The sequence below is a fragment of the Furipterus horrens genome, unplaced genomic scaffold (genome assembly GCF_987537825.1).
Source record: "Furipterus horrens unplaced genomic scaffold, mFurHor1.1.pri manual_scaffold_12, whole genome shotgun sequence".
NCBI classification, from domain to species: Eukaryota; Metazoa; Chordata; class Mammalia; order Chiroptera; family Furipteridae; genus Furipterus; species Furipterus horrens.
In genome coordinates this window covers 67,582,395-67,597,854 of record NW_028327182.1, presented here as the reverse complement: position 1 = coordinate 67,597,854, position 15,460 = coordinate 67,582,395, and the positions used below count along the sequence as shown (strand labels likewise).

The following is a 15,460-nucleotide window of genomic DNA, read 5'->3' as shown; positions in this document are numbered from 1 at the left end:
GATGGTCTCACTAAATGCTGAAAAACATTTAATATAATTTAATGTCTACTCTTGATTTAAAATAATAAGTTCAAAAACTATTAATACACTAGAACTTCCTGAATCTAATAAAAAGTAACTTGTACCACGGCATAGCTACTGCAAACAACTTGCTGAATGATGAAACATTGATAGCTTTTTTCCTGGATACAAAAATGAGACAGGGATGTTTATTATTGTCACTTCCAGTTATTTTTTTATTGACAGCCCTATCCCATGAAATAATGCAAGAAAAGAAGGTAAAGAAGCAATAAATTTTAAAAGAGAAAAATAAAGGTCATTATTTGCTTGTTATTGTCTATAAGAAAATAACATTATGGTGCCAAAATTAGAAAAATAGACAAGTCTTCTACACCAAAAATTTTAAAATGTTCCAGAGAAATTAAAGATGACCTAATATAGTATAAAGTGGGGCATCAAATAAAAAATAAAATATTGTAAAAGTCTCAATTATTCCCAATACTCAATGCAATACCAATAAAAATCCAATTAAAATAGATAAATTGACTTTAAGATATATGTGGATGTCCAAGAGTCATGACTAGCCAAGATGTTTTTGAAGAACAAAGTCAAGAGTACTAGCTATATATCAAGATGCATTATATAGCTATAATGATTAAGATATAAAAACAGGTCCATATATCTAAAAGCCAGATTTTAGAGATAGACTCACTCCCCATGGTCACCTGACTTAATGCAAAGATACCATTGCAATGAAGTGGGTGAATCCACATGGGAAAAACATTAATCCTGACCTTCCTCTTTAACCACTGTGACATCATTTCTACACTATCAATACAATGTAAATATTAAGTTAAAACAACTCAATTTCAAGAAGAAAATATAGAAAACTACTGTCATAACCAAGGACAAAACTTTGTAAGTGGGATACCAAAAGCACTAACCTTAAGGAACTTTATAGAAATGAAAAACTTCTCTTCATCTCAAGTTGCTACTAGAACTAAAATGTGAGCCACGAACTGGGAAAAAATGCTTTCAATATGTGTATCTGACAAAGAATAGCCTGAATATGTAAAAAACCCTACATATCAAGGAGAAAAATGGATAAAAACAACCTATTTTTATGTGGCAATATAATTAAACAGGCACTTCACAAAGTAAAAGAATCAAATGTGCAACAAACATATATTGGTCAACATCATTAGTTATCAGAGAAATTTAAGTTAAATCCATAAAGAGGTGCCATTGCAAAACTGCCAGGATGAATAGAATTTGAAAAAAATTAATAAAACAAATAACACTGACCATGCTAAGTGTTGGTGATGATGTGTAAACCTAAAAGTCTATGGTGGAAGTGTAACCACTTTGAAAAACTACTTGACTGTATCTACTAAAGCTGAACAAATCTTATGATGCTGGCATTCCAGTTTCAGGTAAATGCCACACAGAAATACTTACCTATGTGTACCTCCAAAAAGATGTAAGATATTTTATAACACTATTATTTATACTACCCAAAAAGTGAAAACAGCTCAAAAGGTCCTTCAGTTGTAGAGTAAATTAACAAATTTGAATATAGTCACAAAGTAGTTTATTGTATAGAAATAAACATGGATAAGTAGTGCTACAAGTAATAGTATAGATGAGTATCAGAAACTTAATGATAAATAAAAGATGAGAGACACAAAAGAGAATATACTTGATGATTCCTTTAATATAAAATAAAATAAAAACAGACACAACTATTAAATAGCCCTATATGTCAGAAATTTTTGTAGTGATTAGGGTGAATTGGGGAAGGGGCTTCTTATGTTCTATTTCTTTATGACACTGCTGGTTATATAAGTCTATTCACCAAATAAAAATTCATATAGCCATATACTAATAGGCTGTGCATTATTCCCTTTATATGTTGTAATTCAATACAACATTACTTAAAAGAAGGATTGGCAGAAATTTTATAGCCAAGTAAAGAAGAAAAGAAATAAAAATGAAATAATTGCACCAAAAGGAGACCTTATTAGTTTAGTATCTCAAAATTACTCTTAAATTCCAGAGAATAAAAATGAAACTAGAAAGCAGGTTGAGGAATAATTGAGAAACCTGCTCATTAAAGAAGATGAACAATTTTAGGATGAAATCAAAATACAGCAACTCTAAATTACATTTTCCTATTAAGATATAATTTTTTCTATTGCTCTTATTATTGAAGGATATTGATACTGTCTTTGGTAATATATTTGTAATAAACAAAACAATCTATAAAAATGTGATCTGAATGTTAATGATAGTCATAAAAAATGACTTTATATAAGTTTATACCATATTATGAAGAGGTCATTTTGATAAAATGGAAAATGTTAAATGTACTGCAGAAAAAGGATTTTTTTAAATTGTAGAGTTGTAAAGACTTCTACATCATTTTTATAATACTTTTTAAAATAACTTACAAATCAAGCATTCAAAAGGGTCTTCCAGTTGAATGGAATGACATGCAACTATATGGCAGGTACTGCATAGCATAGCCTATTCTAGGTGAAACTTTGGCTAGTGGGTGGTATTAGCTTGAAAAAAATGTGTCCATCCACAATTCCAAATATCCTGGAAGTGAGAGAGACTTAAACTTCTGACACCAGCTTGTGCCTCTTGAGGTGCTTTAAAAAAAAAGACCTGCTACATTCAACTGTGTCCCCTTGAGGGAAACAGTAAGTTATTATGAGGTTGAGATGAGCCCGGATCCATACTTGGCTAATGACATGTTACATAATTTATTATTATTTTGTGAGGTTTCTTTTCTTTATGAGTCTCAAGTTCCACTAGTGTGTTTGTAAAGAGAATATTGCCTACATGCTTATCAGCCATCCATGAAGAGATTTGATTGCATCCTCTATTCTCTCTGTTACTGTTGACAACAGTTGTTCGGGGAATGCAATGCCGTTATTCTATGCATTTCCTGGCAACCACATGTCTCATCACCTGCAATTCATTTTTTGTTTAATAGTTTGGGAACTTCCTACTGATACAACTGTATGGAAACTTCCCAATTCAAATAGCTCAGTGAAATGCTGTACACTTAGTTAAAGAGCAACTTACAGATTATTTGAAAAGTGATCTTATATAACAAATCAGACTATAGCAAAAAAGATGAAAATCTTTGTTGAACAATAAATTCAAATTAAATATTTTATCTTGGCTCTGATGGGCTAGTGACAGCAGTGTAAGTCATGTTCTGTGCATATTTGCAATAGGATCAGATGTGGTCGTCGTCGTCGGCAGCCGTCCGTCTCGAGAGACGATGGTGTAGCTTCTTAAGAGTCCATCTGCACCGCCGAGAATGGCTGTGCAGTCCGACTCGGGAGTGACATGGTATCTGTCTCCTCCCGTGCGATGACGCTGAAGCTGCCTGGGCAGGGTAATATGGAAGGTCTGCTGTTGCCCATGCAGCAGACCCCCCCTCTCTTCGCAGCTGAAGGGTCCAAGGGAAAGACGGAGTCGATACAGCTTGGGTTCAGGTGCGCCGCAGGATGTGGTATATGGGAGAAAAACAAGCATTAATACTTTTACCAGGCCTCTGGTCCAAAAGCTGGAAGACCATGCCATTAACTGTGATGCAAGAGGCTATAGAAGGGACAGGTTGAGAGGGAAGTTATTGAGATCAGACTACCAAATTTGAATATTTTAATCTTGACACATCTACTAAACGAGTACTTTTATATTTACGGGGAAGAAACACTTGTTTTTGTTTTAAAGATTTCATTTATTTATTTTTAGAGAGAGGGAAAGGGAAGGAGAAAAAAAGGGAGAGAAACATCAATATGCAGTTGCCTCTCATGTGTCCCCAACTGGGGACCTGGCCTGCAACCCAGGTATGTGCCCTCTACTGGTAATTGAATTGGAGACCCTTTGGTTTGCAGGCCAGCCCTCAATCCACTGAGCCACACCAGTCAGGGCAGAAACATTTGCTTTTATTTCCAGTTCATCATGGACTGCTGATACTTTTTTAAAACATAATAAAGATGAAGTCCTAGAAAAATGAAATTGAAAAAAGACAGACACACAAAATATAAACCTCGATTTTTATTAGATTTAACAGATGAAAATTAAACCATCAAAGAAGGAAGGTGGATGGATTAACCAAAAAACATATATGCATAATCCATAGACACAGACAACAGTGTGGAAGTGGCCAGAGGGAAGGGGGGTGGGGGCTGGGTGAAGGTGGGCAAAGGGAGGGAAAATGGGGACATATGTGATAGTGCAAACAATAAAAACAAAGTTAAAAATTGGTATGAGTTTCACAATTCTTACTCTCATTGCAGAGTGCTAATAATAGGTTCACATATCCAGTGGTCCATAGGATACACTTTGAGAACCACTTATTACTAATTAATAAATAATGTTTAAATTGTCTATTAATGACAGGTGAATTTAAATACTATAACACAGAACACTCATCACAAAATTGATCCTAGAAGACTTAGCTCTTCAATATTTCACATATGGAGAAAAGGAAAACCATGTCTCACAAATTTCTATTTTATGTGAACTTTAGCAAAGCAGGGAATATTAATTCTGATTATCCAGATAGCAGAGAGTATCTATGAAGATGGTCCACTATGTGGAGGAGTTAAGAGCCATGGCTCAGACAAACAGGTAGAATGTATTTAAAATTAGAAAATGCCTGGCCAGGCCTCTTGGTGAGAAACACTACTTGGTTCCTATTCTCACTGAGCTCAAAGTCTAGTATGACAGCCAGCCAGATGTTAATCAAACTACCAATCAGGTATATAATCACAAGCAGTTATAAGTGCTCTATAGGAAGAACCTCTACAATGAAGTAACTTGGAAGGTTAATATAGAGGCTGAAGAACTTTTGGGTGAGAGTTTATAAAGTCAACTATTTTATGAAGGTAGAAATAGAACTTTATGGAAAGAAAAACAAGAAAATTCCCTGTTTCAGGAAAGAGGGCAATGCTCAGTGGCTAAAAAACACAACAGTAGTGTTCAGATCCTAATGAGACTCATAGGAGAGTCCAGAATCTGGAATAAGGATTGTGGTCATCCTCCCACGAAAAATGATAAGCTAGAGGCAAAATTTAAGACTGGGAGTTTTGCCACTATATTTGTTCTTTACAAAAATTATCCCAGTTCATTGTGAGATCAGATGGAAAGGGAATGAAGTTTGCTCTAAAATGTTAGGAGGCTGTTGGAGAAAAAAATGACAGTGACTTTGAAGAAAATGGTGTCCATCAAGATAGAGGGAAGTAAATTAAATGGATATTTGATAGACAAAGCCACTTGAAAAGCATGAAGCAAATGAAGACATTCAAAATAATTCAAGCAGTGGTCTTCTGATAACATAGATAGGAAGTTAAAAACAAGAATCAACACAATGATGGATAAGGATAAAAAAAATAAAATAAAAATAATACACAAGTAACAGAGCAATAACAGACCAAAGTAATCAGGTTCCACCATTTTATGCCAATGACTCCATTACATTAATTTTGAGAGAAGTGTTTCACTTTAAGTGTATTTATTGTGTAGGCAATTTACCCAAGCATTCCTGTGCTGCACTGAATTTTCATAGGCTAATTGGCACCTGACAATTTATTACTTGCAAGGGAATCTCAGACTTCACATTTCTATCAAAATTACTTACTTAATTTTTCAGTAAACTAGAAAAAAGGGGTGCTAACAAAAAGGGAGAGCATACATGTGCATAACCATATTTCTCTGCCAACATTGATTGAATTGCTCTGAGTTGAATATAACAAAAGAGAGATAGAGAGAGGTTGAGAATTGAGTAACATGGTGTTTAAATTGTTACTATTATTGATAGAAATAATACATATAAAGCAGGATAGAGCCACAGCAAATAAATTTCCATGCCGTTTGTCATCTGAGCCATTAGCTTGATAGAAAGTTATCAAAGATCCCTGTATAAATTATTTACTTTACAGATGAAGACATTTCCTGATCATTTAGAGAACAATAGTTTATTTTTTCATGCAAATCAGGAAGGCAGTTCTCCATGCATAATAAACTTTTCCTTTTTACCTTCCTCTTCCAAATCTAGAAAGCTATATAAATGTAGGTGAAACAAACAGTATTTTCAAGAGTGATTAACAGATCCTGATGGTTCTAGCAAGATCTTCCACAGCAAGCATTATAAGAAAGCAGTCTATCCTCAGGGTATTAACTTTCAGCTAACAACTCTGAAATTTGGAACTTTGATGAATTTTCCTTATAACTGCATCAGAAGAATCAACCTGGGTTCTGAGAAATCCACCGTAAGGTATGAGCATGACCAGAAGCAACAATAAATCCATTATCTGTAATATATGCAGCACTGAAGGGTAATAATATGCAGTGCAAAAGGCAATTTCAAGGGCACTTACGTATATCTGATTGTTCCCAAACCGCTTTTGAATTTCATAAAGCAGGCTGCCGTAGTTGAGCTCACTGAGTGTTGCTAGGTCATCATTTGGAGCAGGAGGCATTAGCTTGACCTGGGGGGGAAAAATCAGTAAGATCACTTCTAATTGCTTCACAATCAACTTTCTTCACAGTTGGATGTTCCATTTCAATTACATGTCAAAATTTAAAAACCACGAGTTTGAAATTGTTATTAAAAGATAAAATGGAGGAGAAACAAGATGGCAGAGGAGTAAGTGGAAGCTACACTAACTTCCTCCCAGAACTAGTCTGGATTTACAACGCAATTTTGGAGAAATCATCTGGAATAACCAACCAAACACCAGCTGGAGAGAAGTCTTATAACCACGCAGAGGCAGAAAAGGCCGCTACATCCAACGTGACTGGTAGGAAGTGCGGAGACACGGAGGGGCTGGCTGGCGTCACACAGGTAGCAGCTGAAGGGACTGAGAAATAGCTCAGCAGCTGGGGATTCCCCCTGAGAAGGGCAGGGTCTAAACCCCGAGCTGGGCTTCCCAGCCTACAGCAACAGAGTGGGAAGTAAAATAGTATCCAGCTGAGAAAAGCAAAAAGCCACAGGGTTTCTTGCTAGCCGGAGAGAAACAGCGGGAGAAAAAGAGCTCTTAAGCGGATCACATACAAAAATATTTTGGCCTCCACTTACCCTGGGCACAAGCAGAGGAAGGCAGAGAGGACTGGAAATGCTTGGGGAGAGTTTGGTGTGGTCGCTTTGAGGGGAGAGCTGGGGAAGCGGCCGGCCAGGTCCCAGTGCTGACTCATCCCCACACTGCAGGCAGACCATTCCCGGCCAAGTGGCGTCAGCCTGAGGGGAAGCAAAGGCCCTGCCTACAGGAATTAAGCTGCCACACCCACGGTCCTTAAGCCTGACAGCTAATCACAGATTGAATAGATTAACAACAGGCCAGACAAAGGCAATAGATCCCTGGAAGTCTCCAACAGGCTGCCTAGGCCCAGACTGGTACAGGATCTGACGCCACCAGGGGCAGATCCAGGAAGTGCAGATCATTCTAAGAAGCACCAACAAACAATAGGAGTCACAAAAACGGGGAGACAGAGAAACAACCCCCCATCGAAAGGAAAGGTAGAATCCCCAGAAAGAGTGTTAAGTGAAATAGAGGAGAGCAAACTATCAGATATGGAATTGAAAGCATGTATTATGGAGAAGCTGAATGAGCTCAGCGGAAACTACAAAGAACTCCAGAAAAACTACAGTGAACTCCAGAAGAACTATAAGGAACTTACTGAGAATTATACCAGCATCAAAAAGGACATGGAAGCTATCAGTAAGAGCCAGGAGGAAATGAAGAATACGATCTCTGAATTGAAGAACATAGTAGAAGGAATTAAAAACAGGCTAGAGGAAGCAGAAAATCGGATCAGCGAGCTGGAGGACAATGTAGACAAAAACTCACAGACAGTGCAACAAAATGAAAAAAGGCTGAACAAGACTGAAGAGGCTCTAAGACATCTGCAGGACAACATGAAACATAATAATATCCCTATCATAGGAATTCCAGAAGGAGAAGAAGAAGAAGGAATAGAAAACCTCTTTGAAAAACTAATGACAGAAAACTTCCCTAACATGAAGAGAGAAAGAATCATGCAAGTCCAGGAAGCACAGAGGGTCCCAATGAAGATGAACCCCAACAGGCTCACTCCAAGACACATCATAATTAAAATGCCAACATTCAAAGACAAAGAGAGAATCCTAAAAGCAGCAAGAGAGAAACAACTAACAACATACAAGGGAGCTCCAATAAGGCTATCATCAGATTTCTCAGCAGAAACACTACAAGCCAGAAGGGAATGGCAAAATATATTCCAAGTAATGAAAAACAAAGGCCTACAACCAAGAATACTCTACCCAGCAAGGCTCTCATTCAAAATGGAAGATGAAACAAGGAGTTTCCAAGACAAAAGAAGGTTAAAAGAATACATCTCCACCAAACCAGTATTGCAAGAGATGCTAAAGGGTCTGCTTTAAGAAGATGAAGAAACAGAGAGAGACAGAGAGGAACATGAGTACAAAGGGGGAAAATGACAATGAATAAGTACTGAAAGAAAGAAGGAACTTCTATCATCTGCAACAACATGATTGGAACTAGAGAGAATTATGCTTAGCGAAATAAGCCAGGCAACAAAAGAAAATTACCTTATGATATCACCTGTTAAAGGAAACTAATGAACAACACAAGCAAATGAGCAAAATTGAACCAGAGGTATGTAAACGAGGACTAAACTAACAGTAACAAAGGGGGAGATGGGAGGGAGAGAAGTGGTGAGAAGGGGAAGGGTCTAGTCAAAGAACATGTATAAATGACCCATGGACATGGACAACTGGGTGGGGACTGAATGTGGGAGAAGGGAGGGACAGGGTGTAGAGAAGCAAGAGGGGGAAAAAAGTGAGACAACTGTAATGGAAAAACAAACAAACAGAAAAATTTTTAGTGGGGGGGAAAATAAAAATAAAAAGAATAGAAATGCAAGTTCAGTGAATATTAGAAGGACAAGAATTTTCCTTCACACTGTATATATTTTCTCCCTATCTGATCCCTCCAGAATTTGGCATTCTAAAGAAGTAAGTAATGACCTAACTTTCTTTGCATAAAACTAATAAGACCAGTTGTTAATAATGATTTTTTTGACTAAGACTTTGACTGGAATGTCATGCCTAAAGGAGACATGCTTGGGCTTTGGTTGTTACCAAAAGCCCTGAGCAACTGGGACTGACCTTGAAAAGTAATAAAAGTCCACGAGATAAAAGGCCTGGTACCTTGGATGGATGAGCGGTCCATAGCAATCTTTCCAGGGAAGGAACGAAGGTTGTTTTCCTGAAAGATGGCTAGAAGGGACCATAAGGCACAATGGAAAACCAGAAGGACCTGGAAAAGACAGGTGTTTACAGGCAAGGCTGAATGCCAGGTATGTGGCTCAGCTTCTGTGCCCTGAAAGGCAGACTGAAGGTCACCCTAAATGTTCCTTGTGTAAGTTCCAGCAAAGCAGAACTAAATATCATAAGTGATCATTTGCTGCTCTTGTTGTGTTTATGCAAATGAACAGGATAAATTAAAAATGAACTTAATGCAGTCCCTTTAATGACAAGGAGGGTAATCTTAGGGAGAAAAATCAAAATTCAAGGAAGATCACAATGCCCAGTGGTAGACTATAAAGTAGTGCAGCTAACCGTCTTTAAAGTTTCTTTTCATTTAAAATTTGTTTTCATTTGAAAGTTAAACTATGTCTGTGGCATTATCAAAGATGTTTAATTTACAAGCAAGAAGAATGTCAAATGCCTTGCAACTAGATGTCTTTCCGATAAGACAGTCCTACAGATTTAGAGACATGTATGTGGGTTATGTTACATAAATTAACATGTGTTTTCTGTTTTCAAAGGGCATAAGCCTACGATCTCATTACCTGAGTGATTGTCTGTACGTATAGGCCTCACTTAATCCTGTCTGCATTGCTGCCTCCTGAGACTCAATGGTTTGGCTGAACTAAGTGGCTGGGTTGGTGAAGAACGGGGTGGTCTGTGGGCTTCACTTTAAAATTGGTTTCTCTTTTCTATCCTAATGGCTTGGACAGAAAGAACCCAGAGACCTGAGAGGGGGGATACTAAAATATTTCCCTCAGCTCAAACTAAGTATAATGGGCAAAAGGGTTTTGGACAGGTGAGATGTACCTGGCATACCTTCCTCCAAAGAAACCCTTATTTTCCCTAATGTGGGACATTGAAAAATTAATACCTGTCTTTTGTCATCTAGTGGTTACGGATTGAATGATGTCCTTTAACCCTGTTGCCCCCAGAATACAACAAGGATGCCAGCCTGTTAAACCAAGCATGCCGTTGTCCAGAGACAGTCAACCAACCTGGAGTCTGCACGATCCTTCCCCTTGTGGGAAGGCCACCCTCCCCTCCACACCCCCACTCTTATTAGGGATTTCTTGACCCAAGGGTAGGTAGGACGACGACCATGTCCAGCTTGAAGCAGCTAGAGGAGCTCGAGACCTTCGTCCATTGTCCTTTATAAGATTGTAAAGGGTCTCAAGTCTGAGAGGGAGGGTTTGCTATTTTTTATTGTTAAAATATTTAACTAATTAATTATTTAAAAAAAAGAAGAAGAAGAATATATGAAAGGGTGAGCCACGGGCATGGACTTAGGGAGGGGATTGTCGGGGAAGGGGGGTGCTGGGCGGAGGGGAGCAAAGGGGGAAAATATTGGAACTATTGTAACAATATAATCAATAAAATATACTTTAAAAAAAAGATAAAATGGTTCACTCATAAGAAACAAAAAATTTCAACAGGCACAGAAAATTATATTCAGATGAGAATTTATGTTCTATACCCTTGAGAGTGCACACACACTCACTCACACGTTGGATTTTAGCTTACATCTCTCAAAGTCATTAAGTCTATCAAAATCATTCCAGCATGTTGAATCTTCATAGTCCCTGCTTACAATTTAGACAGCTCTAAACTGTGCTGAGTCCTTTGTAAGACAAGCAGCTGAAAGAAGCTCATGTGTTTGTAGTGTTTCCAAAGCTAAAGCAAAACTTCTCTCTCAAATTACTGTGGTTGGCATGGAAGCAATGTGCTTGGAATTTAGTTTCTGCATACATCTAGGAGAAGGTCAGATTTTTAAAGTGAACTCTAGAAATTTGGCTTGTGATTTTTATTCTGCTCCACTATCCTCTTAAGATTAAAGTAGCTGTGAGATTAAGATAATTCTGTCAAGAAGAAAAAAAATGCTTTCTTATTCAATTTAATTCAGAGTAACAGTTTAAAAACTAGGCAATATTAAGTATAAAAAAAACAGATCTATTTGGATTATTTAATTAGATAAAATTATATCCTTCTGAGGTTTGAAATGGTCAATGTTTAATTTTATATGCACAATATATTTGAAAAGCAGAAATTTGGTATGATGTGACAAATGATGGTTTTCTCATGTGAAACAGAGTAACAAAAGAACAAGGATATTCTTATTAATGCTCCCATGAATTCAGCGGTGCCCACAGTGAACTTTTCATAACAGTAAGTTTATTTATATTATTAGCATTCATGTTTGTATTATATATTTGCATTTTATATTTGTGGTACACATTAAACTACTGGATGTACTATCACTAAATAAGTTGAACTTAAATATTACTACCTGTCAGCTAAACGTTTATAAAGTGAAAAATATTACATGTTTTTTAAAAAACTAAATTGAGGACTCTTTCTCTGATATGAGTGACTATTTCCCAAAATGTAATCTTTCCCATGAGTTCATAAATCTACGTCACTGTTATTCCAGACTGTTTCTAATCTCAATGAAATAATAATAGGCACTTAAATTCTTTACTGAGAATTGCAAATACTCGGAAGAGTGGTTTGTTAAATGTTCTAGTTGGAAGGCTGTCAGGTCTGTGGGATCCTAGCATTGAAGATATAACCACCTGTATAAGTGGGAAACACAATACAGTATCCCCTCACTTATCATGGATATTATGTTCTAGACCCCCTGTGATAGGTGAAAATCCATGAAGTAGGAACCTTACATTTATTTTAGTATTTATATATATTTTAAGGCTTTATAAACTCTTCCCTCACACTTATACTGTTCCCAGTCCCTTATTGACCTTTCCCACTCCCTTGTTAACCTTTTCCACACTTTTATAAATACTACTTATGTTCTTAAACATATTCTACACTCTTAAACCTATGTAACTTTAACAACATACATATACAGTATCGCAAAATCCTGCAATATAGCAAAAAATCCACGATAAACAAATATAATATGTTTTAAAATCCCGCAATACAGTGAGGCCACATTAAGTGAACCATGATATAGAGAGGGACTACTGTATTCCAACAACAGCATGTTTATTTATTAAAAATTAAATTGTAAAATATTCCCTTTCCCACAACAGGCACACACTCAGCCAACACTTCAAGTTTATTTTCTGTTTTTGTAATAATTATACAGAAAACATGTCACAAAGTATCTTTCAGAATTAACCTATACATATAACATAGTATTATTAAAATTAGTCATTTAACTTCTGGTTAGAGACACAGCTTTAAAGCTTTGATAATATCAAAAATATTTATTTACATAGTTCAAGAACAGTATTCAAAACTGGTACTTGTTGCTTAATAGAAGTCATAATGTCCCATCTCTCCTAATATTTTCTGGGTTGGCAAAATCAGTTTGGGGGTTGTGTGATATGTTTTTTGATTTTATATGTTTAGTTCCACTTTGAAGAATCATAGGCCAAAAGTGCTGCTGAGACTGACAGTTCTCAGAGAAGCATGAAAATCAAGCAGTGATACCCACCTCTGCCTAACCTCTAAGTGAAAAACCTAGTAGTCTTCAGTCTTTGTGAGCCAGGCACTGTTTCATTTTGCTTTTTCATAAGTCATGCTAATTCAGGTAATATCTTACACAGATCTAAGTACTGGAATACTGGAAAATTCAAGTCCATCTAAGACGACAACCATTTGTATTCACTTGTGTGAATGATGAGTGGCATATCTTGCTATTTGTGTGGTCCTTCCTTTAACTTAAAAAAAAAATTAAGTTACATTTTACATTCAGTATTATTTTGTATGTTTCAGATGGACAATCATATACTTTAAATAGTGTTCCTCCTGATAGTTTCAGTACCCAACTGGTACCATACATAGTTTTAAAAATGTTATTAACTATATTTCCAATGTGGCACTTTACATCACTATGACTATTTTTGTAACTACTAATCTGTACTTCTTAACCCCTGCACCTATTTATGCAGCCTCTCAACCCACCTCCCCTTTGCTAACCATCAGTCTGTTTTCTGTATCTAGGAATCAGTTTCTGTTTGTTACTTTATATTATTCTTTAGATTCTACATATAAGTGAGATCATATGGTATTTCTCTTTCTCTGATTCTCTTAGCATAACACCCTTTAGGCCCATCCCTGCTGTTGCAAATGGTAAGATTTCATTCTTTTTTTATGGCTGTTTATTATTCATATTTTTTATTTCTTTTTTCATTCTTCTCAAAGAAGACTCAATAACATTTCCTGTAGTACTGGTTTGGTGATGATGAACCCCTTTAGATTTTTCTTGTCTGGGAAGCTCTTTAACTGGGTAAAGTAATCTTGGTTGTAGTTCCTTGCTTTTCGCCAATTTGATATTTCCTGCCAATCCCTTCTGGCCTGCAAAGTTTCTGTTGAGAAATCAGATAGACAGTCTTATGGGAAGTCCCTTGTAGGAAACTAACTGCCTTTTTCTTGCTGCTGTTAAGATTCTCTCTCTGAGTTTAACCTTTGGCATTTTAATTATGATGTGCCTTGGTGTGGGCCTCTTTGGATTCATCTTGTTTGGGACTCCCTGAATTTCCCAGACTTGTATGTTTATTTCCTTCACATTAGGAAAGTTTTCCATCATTATTTTTCAAATAGGTTTTCAATGTCTTGCTTTCTCTATTCTTCTTATGGCACTCCATGATGCAAATGTTGATATGCTTGAAGTTGTCCCAGAGGCTCCTTACACTATCTTTATTGGGGGGGGTGTGGGGGAGATATTTTCTTTTGGCTGTTCTGATTGGCTGTTTTCTATTTCCTTATATTATAAATTGCTGATTTTATTCTCTGCTTTATTTGCTTTACTATTGATTCCCTGTAATTTATTCTTCATTTCAGTTAGTGTATTCTTCATCTCTGACTGGTTCTCGTTTTTGTTTTCCGTGTCCTTTTTTATGCTGTTGAAGTTCTTACTACGTTCCTTGAACATCCTTATAATAATTGTTTTGAACTACATATCTGGTTGATTGTTTGCTTGTCTCCATTTTATTTAGGTCTTTTTCTGTGGGTTCCTCCTGTTTTTTTATTTGGGTCCTGTTTCTTTGTCTCATTTGGCTGCTTCCCGGTATTAGTTTCTATGTATTAGGTAGAGCTGCTACATTCCAGGCTTGGTAGAGTGCCTTTACGTAGTAGGTGTCCTATTGGTTCCAGTGGTGCAGCCTCCCTGGTCATCCAAGCTGGGTGTTCCAGGTGTGCCCCCTGTGTGGGCTGTGTGCACTGTCCTGTTGTAGCTGAGCTTTGATTTTTGTCAATGTTACTGGGCAGGATTGAGTCTTAGGCCAATCAGGTGGGAGAACCAGCTGTGACTACAGAGAAGCTGCTGCTGTGGAGGAGTGGACCCTACAGAGCAGGACTTGCTTGAGTGGGGCTTTGGTGCTTTCTGAGTCTGCCCCTTTACTGAGTAGCTTGTGGAGGTGTTAGGGTGGTGATCCAGCAAAGTCTGCAGCTGTGCCCTGGGTACACTGGCTCTGGGGCCTCCTGGGAGGCGCAAGGTCAGCCACTTCTTATGCCCTGCTTGGGGCCACCTGTCATGAGCTACAAAGTGATTTGCAGATGTCTTCTACTTTTGCTTGCCTTGGAGGTGCCCAGGAGAGGCCAAACTGTGAACCAAGGCCAGTTGCCCCTAGTGCCGGAGCTGGAGCTAATAAGCCAGAAGGATGCGGTAAGCAGAGGCCTGCTTGATCCTACTAGTTTGAGAAAATTTTGGAAAATCCAAAACCTGAGGCAAGAGAGGCCATTTGTATGGAAAAGCCACTGGAAAAAACTTGGGTGGGCCCACAAGTTGGGGGCAGGGGAGGGTTTCAGGGAACCACCAGAGTGGAGCTAACAGTGTTAGTGAGGTTGATGGAGTCTCATATATGGCACCTGCCCATGGCTGTGTGGTAGAGGGCTCAGCAAAGGAGCAATGGCCTCTGCCAGCTCTGTCTGGAAGAAAGGTGCCCGACCAGGTCTTGCCCTGAAGCCAGACAATTCAGCTCCTCCCCTATGTCCCTGGCACTTTTTGAGTTGCTGCCTCAGTGCTGGAGATGAGAGGAAGTTTGAGTAATTTCATGTGTGGGCCCTTTCAGGGGAATGCCTGGGAGTCCAGAAGCCCTTCATCTCATTCAATCAAAATCCATGGTGATTTTCACAGTCAGAAGTTATGGAGACTTCTCTTTTTGG

At 37.7% G+C, this 15,460-nt stretch overlaps 1 protein-coding gene across 1 annotated transcript in view; it reads right to left on the bottom strand.

Moving 5' to 3' along the window:
- Positions 1 to 15,460, bottom strand: part of MYO16 (myosin XVI) — a 654,868-nt gene that overhangs the window by 371,194 nt on the left and 268,214 nt on the right. Inside the window, exon 12 of the mRNA XM_090257968.1 lies at positions 6,402 to 6,512. Coding sequence (XP_090114094.1) covers positions 6,402 to 6,512 — 111 coding nt within the window. The remainder of the gene's footprint in view (positions 1 to 6,401; positions 6,513 to 15,460) is intronic.